Consider the following 17,556-nt stretch of genomic DNA (forward strand, 5'->3'; position numbering starts at 1 on the left):
CACTGGCACAGTGTATTTCGTGCCCTGGGTCACCCTGTACAGTGTTCTGGGTCACCATGGTGACTTGCACAATGTATTTCGTGCCCTGGGTCACGGGCACAGTGACCCAGAGAATGAAAATATACACTAAAAAGCAGTAAATAGTAGGTGACTTGGTGACCCAACGGGTGAACTTGCTCTTAGGAGTCAGGATAAAAAATTGTCTAAGGTACCAAGTGGAGTGTTGTATGGGTTTGATCCCAACGAGATGATCAAATGATGATATAGACCGGCAGAACATTTCTACGTGCTTCGAATCGAGTGGCTGATTTTTTTAGGTGTGGGTTAGAGATTACCGTTCTATTAGCCTTTTTTTATTATTATTTAAACTGTTTTGGTGAGCATTTTCTATTGAATTATTAACAAATTGACGTTTTATCTATTCAAAATTATATATATATTCAGTTTAGTCCCTCAGACTTTAGGCCAAACATCAGTTTGGTCCCTCATCTTTTTTTTTAATCAAACTCATCCCTGATCTCTCAAATTGCATCAATCTCGTCCAAAATTTGAATACGGCGCCAAATGTGACGTCATCTGTTGAGCTGGAGCAGGGAAGGAGGTCCCACAGGAAGGGCATAATGGACATTTCGTATTTAATCTAATTTCTATTTTTTTTCTCTTATTTTCTCTCTCTTCTCTCTCTTGCTCTCTCTCACTCACATCTGAAACAGAGAGAGGAGCTCTCTCTCTCTCTCTCTCTCTCTCTCACTCACAACTCACACATATTCTCAGCCACCGTGAACACCGGGCGGCCACCATGAAACTCTGCTCACACCCTCGACCACCTCCACACTCTCGACCAAACTCCACACCCTCTCAAAACCAGAGCAACAGGAGGCCTCGATCAAATCCACCATCGAAGCCTCTCTCTTCGCCTCCGCCTTTGCCTCTTGATAGGCGTTGTCCTCGTCTTCTTCTCCGGTGACTGACTTGGACTCGTCGAGGCAGCCTATAGGCACTTGACCCGACAACGATTCGGTATGCGGAAACAGTGATGCTCTCAGATCAACGAGAAAGCATCCAGACAAGGCGAAACAGATCGATCCGGGATCCGAACTGGAGAGAGATCCAAATGACGGATTCGAATCTGAAGCTATAGGAATCGGGGTGGGAGGAGCCGAGGAGAGAGGCCCGCAAGATCGAAGGAGGTGTCTGCTAAACTTGAAGCTCGGTTAATTTCTGTCTTTTTTTTTTTATGTAATTTGTTGGTTGTTGAATCGTTGCTGTTGATTGCTTGGTTCTGTGTTGTGGGTTTCTTCAATTTTGGGTTGTGGTGTCTGTTTTGCATTGACATAACCCCGAAATTTTGGGTGGGTTGTGATGATCGAAGAACTCCCCGAAATTAGACTTGAGCATCTTAACCCCGTTGACATAATCGAAGAAAAATCGACGGGGATGGTGGTGACTGCGGTGGTGGCGCCGCTGGGAACGGATGCTTCTCATGGTGGCCGGCCGGTGTTCACAGTGGCTGGGAATATGTGTGAGTGAGAGAGAGAGAGAGAGAGAGAGAGAGAGAGAGCTCCTCTCTCTGTTTCAGATGTGAGTGAGAGAGAGCAAGAGAGAGAAGAGAGAGAAAAAAAATAGAAATTAGATTAAATACGAAATGTCCATTATGCCCTTCCTGTGGGACCTCCTTGTTTGCTCCAGCTCAGCAGATGACGTCACATTTGGCTCCAGATTCAAATTTTGGACGAGGTTGATGCAATTTGAGAGATCAGGGATGAGTTTGATTAAAAAAAAAAGATGAGGGACCAAACTGATGTTTGGTCTAAAGTCTGAGGGACTAAACTGAATTTAATCTTAATTATTTTTATAGTAGATAAATGGATAGTTGGCTATATATATATATTTTTTTTAATAATTTGATTCTCTCGGCAGATGCTGTAATTTCTTATCTTTGATCCATTCAACTTCAAGCATGCCTATCGGCTAGTGTAGTCAAGAGATAATGGCATTTTAGTCTTTGTCTAAGAGATTTTCCACTAAAAGCTAATTCAAAGTTATTTTATATAGTGATTTTGTAACAGTCTTAGGCACCGACGGCAACAAGACACATTGAGAGTTGAGACAATATTTTGTTGAAAAGCATGACTTCAACTTTAATTAATCTCCGTTTAATTAATTAAGAGGTGAACCATCCAATGACGAATTGATAATCGGATTTTCCCCAAACTTGATTGGGTGCGGAACGTGCCACCAAGTTAATCTGCACCGCGGGTTTCATCATCCTTGACTTTTCAGATCCCAGGCTTCAATTTGACTCATCAATCAAAGGCGTGGAAACTCAGGAGAACGCTAATTGTAAGCTAAGAGTTTGATGGTAATTGAAGCTTAATTAGTTGTTGAAGAAAGACTCATATTTGCTTGTTCACTTGGTTTTGATCACGTGCATGCATGTCTACTCGAGGCACTAATACATATACATCGTGTCCAAATGGTGTCCAATGATATTAGATTATTGCCTCTACTCCTATTTGAGCAACTCTTGTATTACGCTTCCAAATTTAATTTCTCAAGAAACAAATATTTAAATTTAATTCATCGATTACTTGTCAGATTCTCGTGATGGATTCATGAGTGTGCAGAATTTGGTTTTGTACTTGATTAATACATACTTGTCTCAATCATGTCAAGTCGACAATATATGTATTAAGTAAACGTGATAATTAATGGTAACGCGTGATAATCGGTAATCAAGCCAGCTATGTTTTGTAACCGTCAATTTATGAAAACTTTGCTAAAAGATTTTTTGTCTCTAATATGACTAAAATGTTCGATAGAATGGCTTGAGTTATTGATTGATAGGACATGGATGCCATGAGGATTGATGAAATGGTTTGGGGTTTAGTATGATGAGCAGTAGAGGATGATGATGATGATAGAGACAAAAGCAGACCGCGGGGATGCAGGGTAGCATATTTTGTGGATGGATTGGGATGAAGGTGTCGGTAGCTGAAGATGAGCTTTCGATATTTCTGGGATGAGGTCATCGCCTGGGTCCAGCTAGCTTCGTGTTTAGCATTTCGAAAATGGATACACTTGTCTTTTTTATCAAACAATGCCGTTGGGTTTTGAATTTGCCATTGTCTGATTTGTCTCACTCACCCGCGACTAAAACAAAAAATCATACATCAGCTTATCAACACCAACCTCAGAGAAAAAGAAAGCTAAAATATATATATATATATATATATATATTTTTTTTTTTTTTTTTGCTCTTTATTTTAGTAGACTTTGTTTTATTTTATGTTTAGGGCTTATAAAAAATTAGGAAGGCCCGAGAGACCCATGTAGTCATGCCTCTGTGGACTTGCATATTGGGCCAGGGCGAGAGAACGTGTTTTCCACCCAAGCTTTAGAGCCTCAATCGGCATTGATTTTTATCAGGAGATTGGTGCTCGCTAGTAGAATACAATATATCAACCTTGTGAACTGCATAGATAGATGCCAAGAAAGAAAACATGCAATCAAGAAACCGAATGGTCCTTCTCTGTACATGTTAGACACTTAGACTGTTGTTAGTATTTCCTTGGGTTTGTGAACAGGGGAGATTACAACTATTACGTACGTCGACTCTCGAGAGGCACTAGGTGATATGGGGAAAGGTAATGTTGAATGGTTGTGTTTGCATAGTTTTGATGGACATGCATTCACTTAATTGTCAATAATAGGATATGGGATCTGAGCTTAGTTGTGGCCATTAGCATTTCTCTAAGATTGAATACTTCAATAGGCCATCTGTCATGGCAAAATGCTCACAAGTTTGCATAGATGCAGAAGGAAGTTAGCTTCTGATCCCAGCTTCCCTTAATGCTTGCTTCATGTGGAATCATTAGACCATCTATTTCTTAGATGTGAAGCTTCTTTAAGCTTCCAAATTGGTTATACTACATTATCTTTAAGCTCTGAGGATTGATCGATTATCTACCGATTTCAAGGCTAAGCTTGGAATCTTTCAACTCCTTGGTACCTCAACCTTTCATCAAGTCTTCGGTTCATTTGGAAGTAGCTTTGTAATGTTATCTTTGTTCAAGCTGCAACAATGGTTGCATCTTTACATCAATGCCTGCCTGCATTTGTTGCTCTCATCCTCGTACTATTGTTCTATGGCTCTATGGTGTACAGTACAGTGCTTAAAATCCTACACTTGATAGTTACCTTCTCGCAAACCAAATGGATTCCACATGATTTTATTTATATTTCAGTCCATTTGTATGAGAACTACAAGGGCCAGATATAAGTACAAATAGGATGACTGTTGATGTGTATCTCTTTCAAATGAAGCTATCATTTTGGTAGGTATTTGATCGAATTAGAATAATACTTACAAATGTTCCCAAACGGGATATTGGATGAAAACTAATGAAAGAGTTGGTAATGGTCATCCAAAGTGACCGGAAGGTTCAACATAAATAAAATAAAATCACGCATCATAGTGTGAGCATTGCATCATGGGACATGTAGGGATCGTTTACTCGAGGGAATTAAACCAAGTTCTTGGGGCATTGAATCCTTACGAATATTGCTTAGCTCCCACAATGTCCTTGATGGTTGACAACTTGGATTACCAAAACCATTTTTGGCCAAAGAACAGGTCAGGCATTTTTCTGAACCTCCGACCCACTCACCTGTAATTTTAAGAATGTAACGATATATTGATAATTTGAAAATGATTTCTTCTTAACAATTGCACTAGTATCCTAATGATGATCTAGAACTGGAATCACTTCAAAATTAATTTTCTAGAATTAGTCATGAATTTTCAAAGTTAGAAGCCCCCCGTCACAAGAATTTTTTGAAAAACAGCAACACTGTTTTGCCTTTACCTTCTTTTCTAAGATTACAGATGGTCAGTTTTTAAAAGAGTCCAGCCGTGCTTTAACTGAAATTCTTATGATGGATCAAGATTTTTGTATTGGGAAAATATATAGAGCAAACATGACAGATACGCCAGCTCCCTCCATAATGACACCAGCTTCACTGCTCATGCGCAGCATGTGCTACCTTATCTCTTCAGCAGACAACGCAATGCAGCACACTGTGTTCCAACTCAATTTCGCAGATGTTGCACCATAAAATTGAACCTAATTTTCCCACCTTTTTTTTTTTTGCCCATAAAGAGAACAAAGAGGTCATTTGCCAACCCTCTCAGTGCACATGTATTAATACTCATATGCTTAGTTTGTTAATGTTAGGATAGAGTTCTTGCATCAGTCCCCATCTAGAACCTAAATCAGTTTTTTAGTGTATTCAAATTCATGTTAGTGAAGACAATCATGCTCCTCTCACCTCACAATCGATTTTAGATTTCTAGCCAACCAGAGCTTACCAAACCACTAAGTGAATGGCGATTTTTTCTTTTCGGTTCAAGGGATGGGGAAACAAGAGTCAAACTCTAGTCATAGGGTGTTACTCTTGTCAAAATATACATTTGCTCTGTTCCTTTAAACATTAGTATCATAAATATCTATAAAACCACATAATAATCTAGTCTAGTATGCATAAAGGATGTGTAGATACACTAAAACACACACTTGAACATGGCATTCACTCATCTCTTTCAAGATGCAAGTAAATTTTCATGTTTTTTCAACCATCACCAGCAATAGTCCACCACCTTCACAAAAATGATTAAATGAAAAAAGCTCTATATTACCAACATGCATTATGCGACTGGCGACAAATTAAGAACAATATGATCTCAGTAGTACTGTATCATCTACCCATCTCCCATTGTTTGGAGTAATCCTCTCGGAGTCCAACTGCATACTTGCACATAAGAAACTACTTTGTCAAGGATTTCCATTAAGAACTTGAACCTTGAGGTCATAAAACGATGAAACTGAATAAACATGGTTTAACTTCCGACAACAGACTGAAATATAATTGCATTCTAATCTTCGTACTCAAGAAAGGAAGAGAAAACAGTGCTACAAACAGACCAAGAAATTTGGGAGATTCTATGAGTAGCACAGATGGAAACCGCAGAAACCAAGCAGTAAGCGTTGGACGAGTGTCAATGTGCTTGGATTCAGTTGTCACTACCAAATAAGAAAACGACTTGGGAAGATCAAGATTTGTTGAAGGAAGCTCTCCTACCCCAGCTCCTTGAAGATATGTGCAAAAAGCTTGATCGTTTTCTTTACTCGGGCTTGGACACCAAGCAACCAAGTTCCTCAATCAACACACTGACATCTTCCTCATCTCCTTCTTGAACACCGAGTACTTCAATTTCTTCATCAACGCCTTTATTCAAAAACTCTTTCCAAAATACCTCAGATATCTCTTTGCCTCTCCTTTCATGTTCCTCTTCTTTCTCCATACACTCTTCCCCATCATGGACCTTTTCATTTTCATCTGTCACTGGCATGTCCATAGCAAAGTTGTCTAACCCTGAAACATCCAGCTCAGATATGTCACCATAATATTCGGGTTCAACTTTAACAACAGCTTCTCCTCTACCTTGGCCTAATACACCCACCTCAATAGACCGCCTTCTCTTCTTCGTAATTGCTTCCTCAAGTTGTTTCTTTCTTTCCTTCTTTTGTACCAATTGTTGTATAAAGTTGGGATTCTGCATTGCTCTTGCCAAGAAATTCATCATCTGTTGTTGTTTCATCTCTGTCCTCTTGAGCCTATCTTCCATTCCATGGAGGTGAACTCTAGCAGTCTGCTGCTGTTGTCTAAGCTTCACAAGTTCCTCCATCAAAACCTCCTTATCGCGCCTCAACTGATCAATCTCTCCATCTAATGATCCGAAACTTCCAACCTCAATGCAAGAGTCCAGATCTTGCTTCGAACCATAATGATGAGATGTCCTCCTTCTCCTGATATTCTCTAAAAGATGCTTTTGCCCTCTGAGAAACACTTCATGAGCAAACTCCCATTTATCTGTGTCAACCTTTCTAAATCCCTACATTAACCAATCAAATAACCTGTTCATGATCAAACTCTAGAAACAAGGCTTTTGGCTCTACTAATTTGTGACTTCGCATCAACCCTAAGAAGGTCCAAAGCTCACACACACACACACACACACACACACACACATATATATATATATATATATATATATATATATATATATATATATATATATAAGCCAAACAAATAATACAAATATACAATAGTTTATACAGATGCAAAGGCACCTTCCTCTGTAATAGTACCCTGCATTATATTTTATACATTGATTCCTGTATTTTCCTCATTGAAAGCCATTAAACAAACACCATATCCACATCAACTAACCCACTACCCACCCATTAAACAAAAGCAGGAAAGATAAAGATTACACCTTTCTAGCAGCTTCATGAACATAATCTATGAATATATCTAATACAATATTGAATTAATAAACAGAGGGAGAAAAGATTAAATCTTTGCACTCTCATTCTGAGACAAATTGACAAAGCTTACATAGGTGTTGAGCTGCCTGACAAAGCTAGAGAAATTGCCGTGCTTGAAGTACTTGGGGAGAAGACTGATGGCAAAGGCCTGGGGATCCCATACAACAAAGCTGTTGTTTCCTTTGCTCCAAGACACTATGTGGTTGGTTGTTGAGTCTTCCACAATTTCATAGGTTTTGTTGAGAAATGGTGGAGGGCCTTGGTCATTAAGTCTCTCCAGTGGCACTGGTAAAGGTGCCTCCTTTACTTGACTACCTTGGGGGTTCATTGTTTGATGCTAATCACTAATCAGTAGTATCTGATCTGGGTTAGTGTCCTTAATCTCTTTTGTCTTTGGACAAACAAACAAGGTGGTGTGAATCAGGCACTTTTGTTCAAATGGGTTTTAGAGAAATTGTGAACAGAGATATAAAGTGAAAGAGTGAACGTTGGGTATAAATGAAAGTGAACTTGAAAGGGACACAGAAATTTTGGGGTATTTGTTAGAGGGAAGAAGGTTTAGGCAGGAATGGTTATGAGAAAAGGGGAAGCTGAGGTTGCTATGGAGGCGAAGAGACTGAAATGGTGATGAAGAGGTGAGTATGAAGAGGCCATTGGGAATTTGTTTTGGACAAAGTCTGCTAGTAGTTGGGTGGCATCAATTTATAGATGCGTTGTGAACTATGCCAGTCATTTCTCTTTGCAAATCAACCACAAGCGGCCACGTTGTAACCTGTAAAAGAAATATTAAAAATGAGCTCATGTATCTTTTTCCGACTCTTTATCATTTGATTTGACGATATAAATTTGCAATCATTTTTTTTTCTTTGGTCGAAAATCATCAAATCGCTTGTTGTATAATCTTTTTTTTTTTTTTTTTTTCCATTCTTCACATATTTTTAAATGTTAATTATAAAAAAATTAATAAAATAAAATATAGCTAAATCATGTTTTAGGGTGATGATTTTGGCAGTACACATTCTCAAGTAATTTACCACTTACACTTTTATGTAGTTAAAAATAGAGTGCAAGTAGTAAAATAGAGTGCTAAAAATCAGTTTCCTTTTACATACGGTCTATCATCAAGCATAAACAACACTCTCTCTCTTATTGTTCCAATCACGTCACAGTCACGCCGGTGTAACACACGGGTACTTCGAAAATAGAGCTTCCGACTTGAGGCAAGCTCAAGCCCAGTCATGTCAGAACGCACCTCCACACGTTGGCCGATCAACCCTTCCTACTTCCTAGTAAGGGTCAACAAATCACTTATGTATATCAGTCATACATTGGACATCAAATTTGCAACAAGGCCTCAAGACCTCTATAAAGGCTAACTCCTCACAGCATGTATGGTAAGCATTTATTGCTTATCTAACGTTACTCTGTCAACATTAATTCATTGACTAACTTAAGCATTGAAAGAGCGAAGACCGACCACCTAGTTTACCTCTTGACGCCTGTGTATTATATTTGACAGGTGACTGTCACTTACCTCATCAAGTTAGCTATCAAACACCGGACCTCTATCTGCCAATCAACATATCTATTGGGTCCCTAATCCTGGCAAAAACACCTCTTTTTTAACGAATAATGACAATAAGCTAAATTATATACAATAACAACTTTGAGGCACGAGCTCTAGAACCAGGTATAAATGTAGAACTTTGAATCTGAAGTCTCTTGCGACAACAACAAAAACAAAGCCAACACCACTAATTTTAAGTTTGGATCCAGCAAAAACAGCTTCAATAATTTATAAAAGAAATAAATGAAAAAAAAAGTCTAACTTATAATGTCATTCGTTATCATTTCTGCTTTTATATTTAATACATGTGGTTGAGATACATTTATCTAAAACTGTCCCTTAGGTGAGCAAATCTGATTTGTAATATAAAATTACTTTATTATCAAAAAGCTATGCATGTTTCTCTCCACAATAAGATTACTTCAATAAAGAGTGGAGAATTCGGATGAAATATATCACCCTTGAATCCCATATTCGTGTTTTCAAAATTTCTAGGTGGAGAAGTCTTTTGAATTGTACCTCAATATGTCTCCATTTCATGTGAATAGATTTTTTTTAAGTCAGAAACTTTACATGATGAGTTCTTATAATGTCATTCATAATATGAAATTACTTTGTTATCAAAAAGCTATGCATGTTTCTCTTCACCATACGATTATTTGAATAAACAGTGGAGAGTTCGGATGAAATATCACCCTTGAATCCCATATTCATGTTTTCAAAATTTTTAGGTGGAGAAGCAATTCAAATTGCACCTTAATCATGTTTTCATTGTATGTGAAGAGTTTTTTTTTTGGTTCGAAACTTCACATGATCAGTTTGGCGATAAAAATGTTGCCATAATCTCATTGAGCGAATGAGAAGAATTTGTGACAATTTTCTATCCAATATTTTCCTTTTCTTTTGGAAAGCCAGTCGGCACATCGGTATTATCAAGCTCACAATCGAGGACAAATCGAGTAGTAGGGTAAACGATCTAGAGGTCAAGCATTTGAATTGCAGCACTTTATGAATTTTAAACCAGAATGTTGTAGAAACTTATTTGTTTATGGAGAAAGATTTGCGTGCGGCACTCGCACCGCCACGTGGTGCGGCAAATTAATTACTGCTGGGATTAATTACTGACCAGCAGGGAGATTTTTTAGGTATTGTACATTTAGGGAGGGAGGGTCTTTTGGTCCTCCTTTTCATTCAACGAAAAAAAATAACATTGTTTAATATATGTGGGATCGCACATATGATCAATAAGTGTCTTGCAGTACACTTCTGGATTAAAGAGACAGATATGTTGACAGCATTATTCTGGGCTAGAAGAAGCCGCATTTCTACTAATCATAGACTGCCAAGGCTGATTAAACTAATGGCAAAAACATAAAGTTGAACTAATAATTTAAGGAGTTGATTAAGTCATTAAGATGAGTGTAGAACCAAAATGTACATGCCCGACATAAATTACTATTTCAAAAGCAAATTGGATCTGAAAAGGAGTGGTAGGATTAGGGGTCCAAATCTAACTTCAGAATGAAATTATTGGACTTGATACGAAATTATTTGGTTCATTTTATTTAAAAAAGAATTAACGCACAGAACTGTGCTACTATTCATTCAACAAAGCGAGGCATCAGTCTATATTCTATAGCAGTCAACAATGAAAGAAAAAAAAAATGAACATGGACCTGGTAGAACCAAGTAAATATATATTCACAAGCTATTGAATTTTTTTTTATTATTTTTTTTTATGCAATGAGTGATAGCATAAGAGCAACTTCTCTAACATTTCAATTTATTAAGCAAAAAAATGTGAATGACAACAGAGGGGGATCTAACTAAAACCTCCGGAATAAACAAGCAAAAACAAACAAGGTAATGAAATCTAAATTGTGGAAGACCCAAAACATCACTCTCATAAAACGACAAGAGAAATGGAGGAGGCACATCCCACCATACTTGCTCTGACAAAGATGGTCCATGATTAGCTAGAACATCTGCTATCTTATTCCCTTCTCTATATGTGTGAAGATTTAAAGTTCATTTGTGAGATCCTATATAAGCAATTTAACCAACGTACTCGAAGTTGCCAAGGCACAAGAGAAAGAGAGCGAATATATATAATCCAATACAGTACATGAATCTACCTCTAGCCATATGTGTTTCCAATCGCGCAGCCAAGCAATCTCTATAGCCGTAATGACTGTCATTACTTCCACCGCAATAGAACTAGAAATATCAAGGTTAGAAGCAAAAGCACCAATAAACTGACGTTTATAATCACGAAAGACAACACTGAATCCTCCAATACCCTCTTCATGTTTTCAAGCACCATCAGAATTAATCTTGATCCACCCAATAACGGGGGGAATGCCAATTAACCTCAACAACTCTAGGAGTACGTCATGGTCAAGCCATTGAATAGTATTGCAGGAGTTTACAAAATGAACTTAGCTAGTTACCATGCAGTTAAAATAAAACTCCTTCAAATGCTCTTTTCAGATCTGACTTCTGATCTGCAGCAAGGATATGATTGACGCAAATATGACATCAATCTTGATTCTCAAGTTTCCCTTTATCAACAGTTGGCTTGCGATTGGCATTCCCTAATTCGATCAGTACAGCCAAGCACACACAACCTAGTCTGCATTACAAATGATGCAGGAGTCCATCATAAACTTTGATATATCAATCTCAAAATTCTCTCTTACATTATTGTCAATATAAAATTTGATCCACAAGATCTAGGTATAAGGTTACACTTTCATACAACACAATCAGTAAGTCGAGTAGCTTTAGGTCAGTTATGGTTCAATTGCAGTTGTAGGATCCAAAGAGTTCGAAATAAACGTTTTCACAGACCCTAAGTCTGTTTAGAACTTGGGGCAGGCCTTTCAATTTCCAACTTTCCATTGTAATTGTGATTAGGTATAGAAGGGAAAAACTCAGCCATATTCTACCTTGTTACAACTTTTTGGTAACTAGCCTTTGATTCATGTTTTTTTTTTTTTTTTTTTGGGATTGAGGTAGAAAGCCACATCAGTTACATTAGCGAGTTAGTAACATACCTAACTAGTCAGTATTCGAACCGAGGTCCACGAAGGTATCCCAGTAAAGCCAAACTAATCCTCTGCCACAGGCACACGAATCCGAAGGCCCCTCAAACTTGCTGGCCACAAACGGGTGGGAGTTGGGACTCGAATGCTAGACATGAGGTTTCACGTACGCTAGGCCGCTCGACCAATCTTACCACACCAAGTGGTTTTCATTCGTACTTTTGCCCAAAGAAACATTGCATAAACTGTTTTTATCCCAAATTTCACAACAAAGAGAAAACCCTCTTAGCAGTTTTTGGATTGAAATTGTATTTCTCATCCTGTCTTTTTTCTTTTCTAATTTTGTTGTATTCAATTGTGATAGTTCACCATCAGAGCATGTTTATATGCTTTCTATAAGTTAATTGTATTTATTTAAATAGTAGTTAATGTTATGAGAAAATTAGATAAAAACCCAAAAAACAAAGCTCCTATTAAGAAAAACTCATCCCTATATTTTCTTTTAATTCACACCCAATTCACATAATTGAACCTTCCTTATAGGTTTTAAATCTATAATTAACATTTTTCACATTTTTTAGTTTAACTTTTTTGCCCTTCTGATTGAATAAATAAAATATACCTCAAATATAGCTGTTGACTATTTTTTGAATATAAATATTTAGAATTTAATACAATCAATTTAATCCTTGATTTTTCTCTTATTTGAAACGATTAATTGCCTTAGTTATCCTATATTTCTTCCTTTCCGATGTGATCTATATATTTGCTATTTTGTATCATCAGATTCTGTTATATTCCTATTATATAAATATTTCTCTTTCTCGACATGATTAAACATCCTCTCATTAAGGTATGTTATTTTGCTTATCCGTTCTAATAGGTGTAGTTATACAATCATTCCATATTCATTAATTTTCTAAAATGGTCGAGTTAATGTAATTAACCCATGTAAGATGTACTTGATGTAGATTGATTGCTTTAAGATTTTTTTTTTCCGCCCCTACATTTTTCTCCACATAGGTGCCTGATTCTATGAGGTGGTCAAGGACCACATAATAGTTATGTGTAACTGTAAAGTTTGCTTAATATATAATTATCCCTTAATTTTGGCACATTGAATAATTTTGAATGTGCAAGAGTTTTTGCACTATAATTTAGCAAACTCATTATTATCATTCATTGTTTTACAATCGAAATTGAACTTTACAATATTAAGAAGTTTATTTCTAATATCAAGATAATTTAAATACACATTCTTTTTGAAGGAATAAACCTAAAAATTTATTGAAATAGGGACAATGAGTACAACCATAAATGATGTTCATCCAGTATTAAAATAAACAATTTTAAATTTATTTTTACAATTGAAATATAAACTTTATATTTTCGAACCTAATATAAAGAACATTATAACACTTCATCTGTCATCTCGACTAGCACTTTGCAATGTAGTCTTCATAAATCTCTCAACTACTAATGCCCTGCATGTTATGATTCCTTATACAATTGCAAATTACCTTCATAGATCTATTTCAAAGGTAAAACTCTATTAGGATTTAAATACATATATCCAAAATATAGGTATATTAATTATCAATACTATAGGTTATGGAATAAACAACCTATGATATAGAGTCACACAAATAATTTAAAACTACAAAAACAAACATCTAAATCATAGGTATTACATATTAAAGCAATCTAAGTATCAGGTAATTAGAAACAACGATTCTATTTTGAAGGAATGAAACTAAGTTTTGTACCAAATTCATAAATTGAAATTTCTAATTACTAAAAATCCATCCAATTCAAGCTTTACACAAAATCAAAAGATCAACAAAGACATTATACTAAATAAATCTGATGAATAGGTAATTTGAATTACGAATATGATATATGTACCTATTTGAAAGAAAGTCTCTAACCCATAAGAAAATGATGAAATAAACCTCATGAATAAGTCGTTTGAAATCATCCTTTGAAATCATATGCAACTTTGTGAAAGGTCTCCACCCAAAGAAAAAATGACGAATGAATTCACTAACTTCTATATATAGGAAGAAATATACCAAAAATTCATCATATAATAATGACATTAATGTAAACACCTAAAATTAAGTACTGATAAAAACCTAAAGTGAAGGTAATACTAACAATAACGTCAATCAAACTCCATAATATTTGCTAGATGATTTTGACTATTAATCCTATTTAATAGGTGAATGGGGAATTTGATAATGGCAGCTTCAGTAATTAGTGAAACATTTGACAATAAAAGATTTTTTTTTTTTTTTTTGGGTGGAAGACGTCAATAGAACCAACACACACACCCATGCAGTGTATCCCAGCATAGCCAGACTAATCACTACACCACAGACGCACGAACCATTGGGTGTTTTAACTAACCCAGGTCCCTCAAATCTGCTGGCCACGGGATGGAGCTGAGATTCGAACTCTAGACCTGGGGGTTCCAGACTAGGCAGCTCGACCAACACACCACACCATGTGGTTTTTTGACAATAAAAGATATTATTCATAACAATGAAAGAAAAAGAGAAAGAAACACGATCGTGATAAACGTACAGAAAGTCAGAAATCATCAAATCATTCATTTGTGATCCCATAAGTTAGGAAAGAATTTAATTTCAATATGCACAATCAGCTAATTCAATTGGCTATTAAGTATCCTAAACGACTTTGTACTTCTTGTAGTTACAATTATCCCAATAACTTGGGGCATTGATCATCTACGATATGTCAGGGATTTGAAAACGTAAATTTATCCATAATTTTTGTCTCAAATTCCAAATCTTCTTAACTCAATCCCATTTATTTTTAGGCATCCCAACCCTAATAGACCTCAGCAGCTTATAAAAATCCCTCGAATACGATCAGAGTACTCATCATAACCTAGCTTATTCCTCTTTCGTCTAGCCTCGTCTCTCTGTAGCTCACAGCCTCCTCGACACCAAATCTCTCTTTGCATAGTCGGATATACATTCGAATTGTAGTAACCCAACCCTAACAAACCTCATCAAAGGCCTCATTATAAAATCCCTACCTTCCATGAGAGTACTACTCTATTAAGCCCAATTAATCTCTCCCTCCTCTCGTTCCTTTGCGGTAGCCTCTGTCATGGAGGCAGATACAATGATACTGCTCATTGTTGTGTGTTCCTATCTTCATTCAACAGTCATTTCTTTGTATAATTAAGTACATGGTGGGTGGAATGCAAGATGTTCCGGAGCATAAAAGGAAGCCTAGAAGGAATTCGGTATTGAGCCACGGACATTTGTCCAAAAACTTGGCGATGTGGTGTCCATTCCTGCAGGCACTCTACATCAAGGGAGAAACTTGAAGTCTTGCATGCCGGTGATTGCTGTCGGTTGACAGAAGAGTTCCGCACACTCCCACCAACCGTAGGGCTAGCGAGGACAAATTGGAGGTGAAAAAAATGATTTTTCATGCAGCATAACCTTCGCAATTGAGGACAAGAGTACTCTCGCTTTGGCAGCAATTATGGACATGCATGGTACCACCACGATAGTATCACCATTTCTATCGAATGAAATATTGTTGCCTCTGCCCCAACCCAGACCCATACGAGGATGACCGGGTTGCCCTAGCAGCTGTTTGAGTCATTGTTTGTGTAAAAGTTATTAAGAGAGGAATGTAATTTCCGTAGATTTAGGGAGTTCTATCATATGAAATATTGTTGCCCTAGCAGCTGTTTGAGTCATTGTTTGTGTAAAAGTTATTAAGAGAGGAATGTAATTTCCGTAGATTTAGGGAGCTCTATCATATGAAATATTGTTGCCCTAGCAGCTGTTTGAGTCATTGTATGTGTAAAAATTAATAAGAGATGAATGTAATTTCCATCCTATTAACTATTTTCTTCATCCTCCACGTTTTTTATTGGGCTAAATACTGTTTACCACCTGTGGTATGGACCTCCCATCAATTCAGTCCCTCGACTTTCAATTTCATCAAAAACACCCCTGCGGTATTATTTTCTCGTCCAATAGGTCATTCCGATTTAATTCCGTCAGTTTCTAATGTTAACTGCTGACATGGCATTCCAACTCAGCAAAAGTGGGACCCACACGCATGTGAAATTCCCAAAATGACCCTGGGCAACAGAATATGGAAAAATCCAAATTTAATTCCAGTTTTGAGGTTGAGGAGATTCGAACCCCTCCCAAACCATATGCAACTGAATGGCCCAACCACCAGACCACTTGCATAGTTTTGGTATATTGCAAACAAAAATAGTATATATCTACATAATAGTGTTTTTTTTTTTAAAAATATCCACCCACCTCTCTCCTCCTCTTCTTTCTCTTGGGGAAGTTGCAGTTGGCCACCATTGGGGAAGCTTCTCCCCGAAGCGAACCCAATTCTTAAACACTCTCTCCATCCCAACCACCATTGAGCTCTTCCTCACCGACGATAGGTGATTATCCAAAATCGCCAAACCCCTGTTCTTCTTGACTCTAACCTCCTCTGCTCTTGGCTTCTCTATCCTCGCTACCACAACCTCTTTCCCTCCAAGACTCCTATCCCTCCTCATCACCACCTTCTCCCTTCCGTAACCCAACCCGCTCTCAAACCCTAACCTCACCAACCCAACCAAAACCCCAGCACGACGGCACAGGTCAACACAACGAATAGCAGCTTGGAGGGGCGGCAGGAGACGACTATCATGCGGTCAACGTAGACGGAGACGAGGGTCTGGAGGTCGTCCGCAGCTTCAGCGGCGGAGGCGAGGAAGTGGCAGAGGTAGGAGTGGGAGGAGTGGTAGAGGCTGTTGAGGTTGAAGGTGGCTTGGAAGTTTTCAGGGTCAGAAGAAGTGTAGAAGGCTGGCTTGGCGGTGGGGACGGTGGTGGTGGTGCTGTTGGAGTTTCGTCTGCGGTTTCGGCGATTTCAATTTGGAGGGCGAGGCATGGAGCAGGAGAAGGAGGCTTTGGGAGCGTGGGTTGCGGAAGAAGAAGAGGAGAGGAGGAGAGAGGTGGGTGGATATTTATTTAAAAAAAAAAACACTATTATGTAGATATATACTATTTTTGTTTGCAATATACCAAAACTTTGCAAGTGGTTTGGTGGTTGGGCCATTCATTTGCATATGCTTTGGGAGGGGTTCGAATCTCCTCAACCTCAAAACTGGAATTAATTTTGGATTTTTCTATATTCTGTTGCCCAGGTATTTTGGGAATTTCACATGCGTGTGGGTCCCATCTTCAATCGTTCTCGTATTATGCTAACAAAAAACGAATTTGTGAAACGGAGCAAGCCAAACAGAAAAATAATTCAAGTTAAACTGTACTTTGAAAAATGGTATTTTGGGTACTGTAATGGGCGACCTAAGTAAATTTAATATTAAAAACATGTATGTAGGGTGAGAAGAGAATGTAGAGTGAACAAAGTAATTAGTAAGGTGACAATAGCCGCACCCATGTAAAATGTACAAATTTATTATATTTATCATGCATTATCACCCTCCTTATTTACAAATTTACAATAAATATGGTAATCAACATATTCAATTTATAAT

At 37.4% G+C, this 17,556-nt stretch overlaps 1 protein-coding gene across 1 annotated transcript; it reads right to left on the reverse strand.

The window, feature by feature from the left end:
- Positions 1–5,819: 5,819 nt before the first annotated feature.
- On the reverse strand, positions 5,820–7,788 carry LOC133710480 (heat stress transcription factor A-6b-like). The gene is made up of 2 exons (XM_062136553.1): positions 7,462–7,788; positions 5,820–6,955 (listed from the first exon to the last, which is right to left on the reverse strand). Exons 1-2 carry the CDS (start codon positions 7,717–7,719, stop codon positions 6,185–6,187), a joined length of 1,029 nt encoding a protein of 342 aa, XP_061992537.1. The 5' UTR covers positions 7,720–7,788; the 3' UTR covers positions 5,820–6,184.
- Positions 7,789–17,556: the final 9,768 nt, after the last annotated feature.

The sequence above is a fragment of the Rosa rugosa genome, chromosome 5 (genome assembly GCF_958449725.1).
Source record: "Rosa rugosa chromosome 5, drRosRugo1.1, whole genome shotgun sequence".
Lineage (NCBI taxonomy): Eukaryota > Viridiplantae > Streptophyta > Magnoliopsida > Rosales > Rosaceae > Rosa > Rosa rugosa.

What these genes read in the sequence shown, in the direction of transcription:
- LOC133710480 (XM_062136553.1), bottom strand. Translation starts at nt 7,719, where the DNA reads ATGAACCCCCAAGGTAGTCAAGTAAAGGAGGCACCTTTACCAGTGCCA. An exon ending in TCAGGCAGCTCAACACCTAT is followed by an intron (nt 6,956 to 7,461) that starts GTAAGCTTTGTC and finishes TGGTTAATGTAG; the next exon opens with GGATTTAGAAAGGTTGACAC.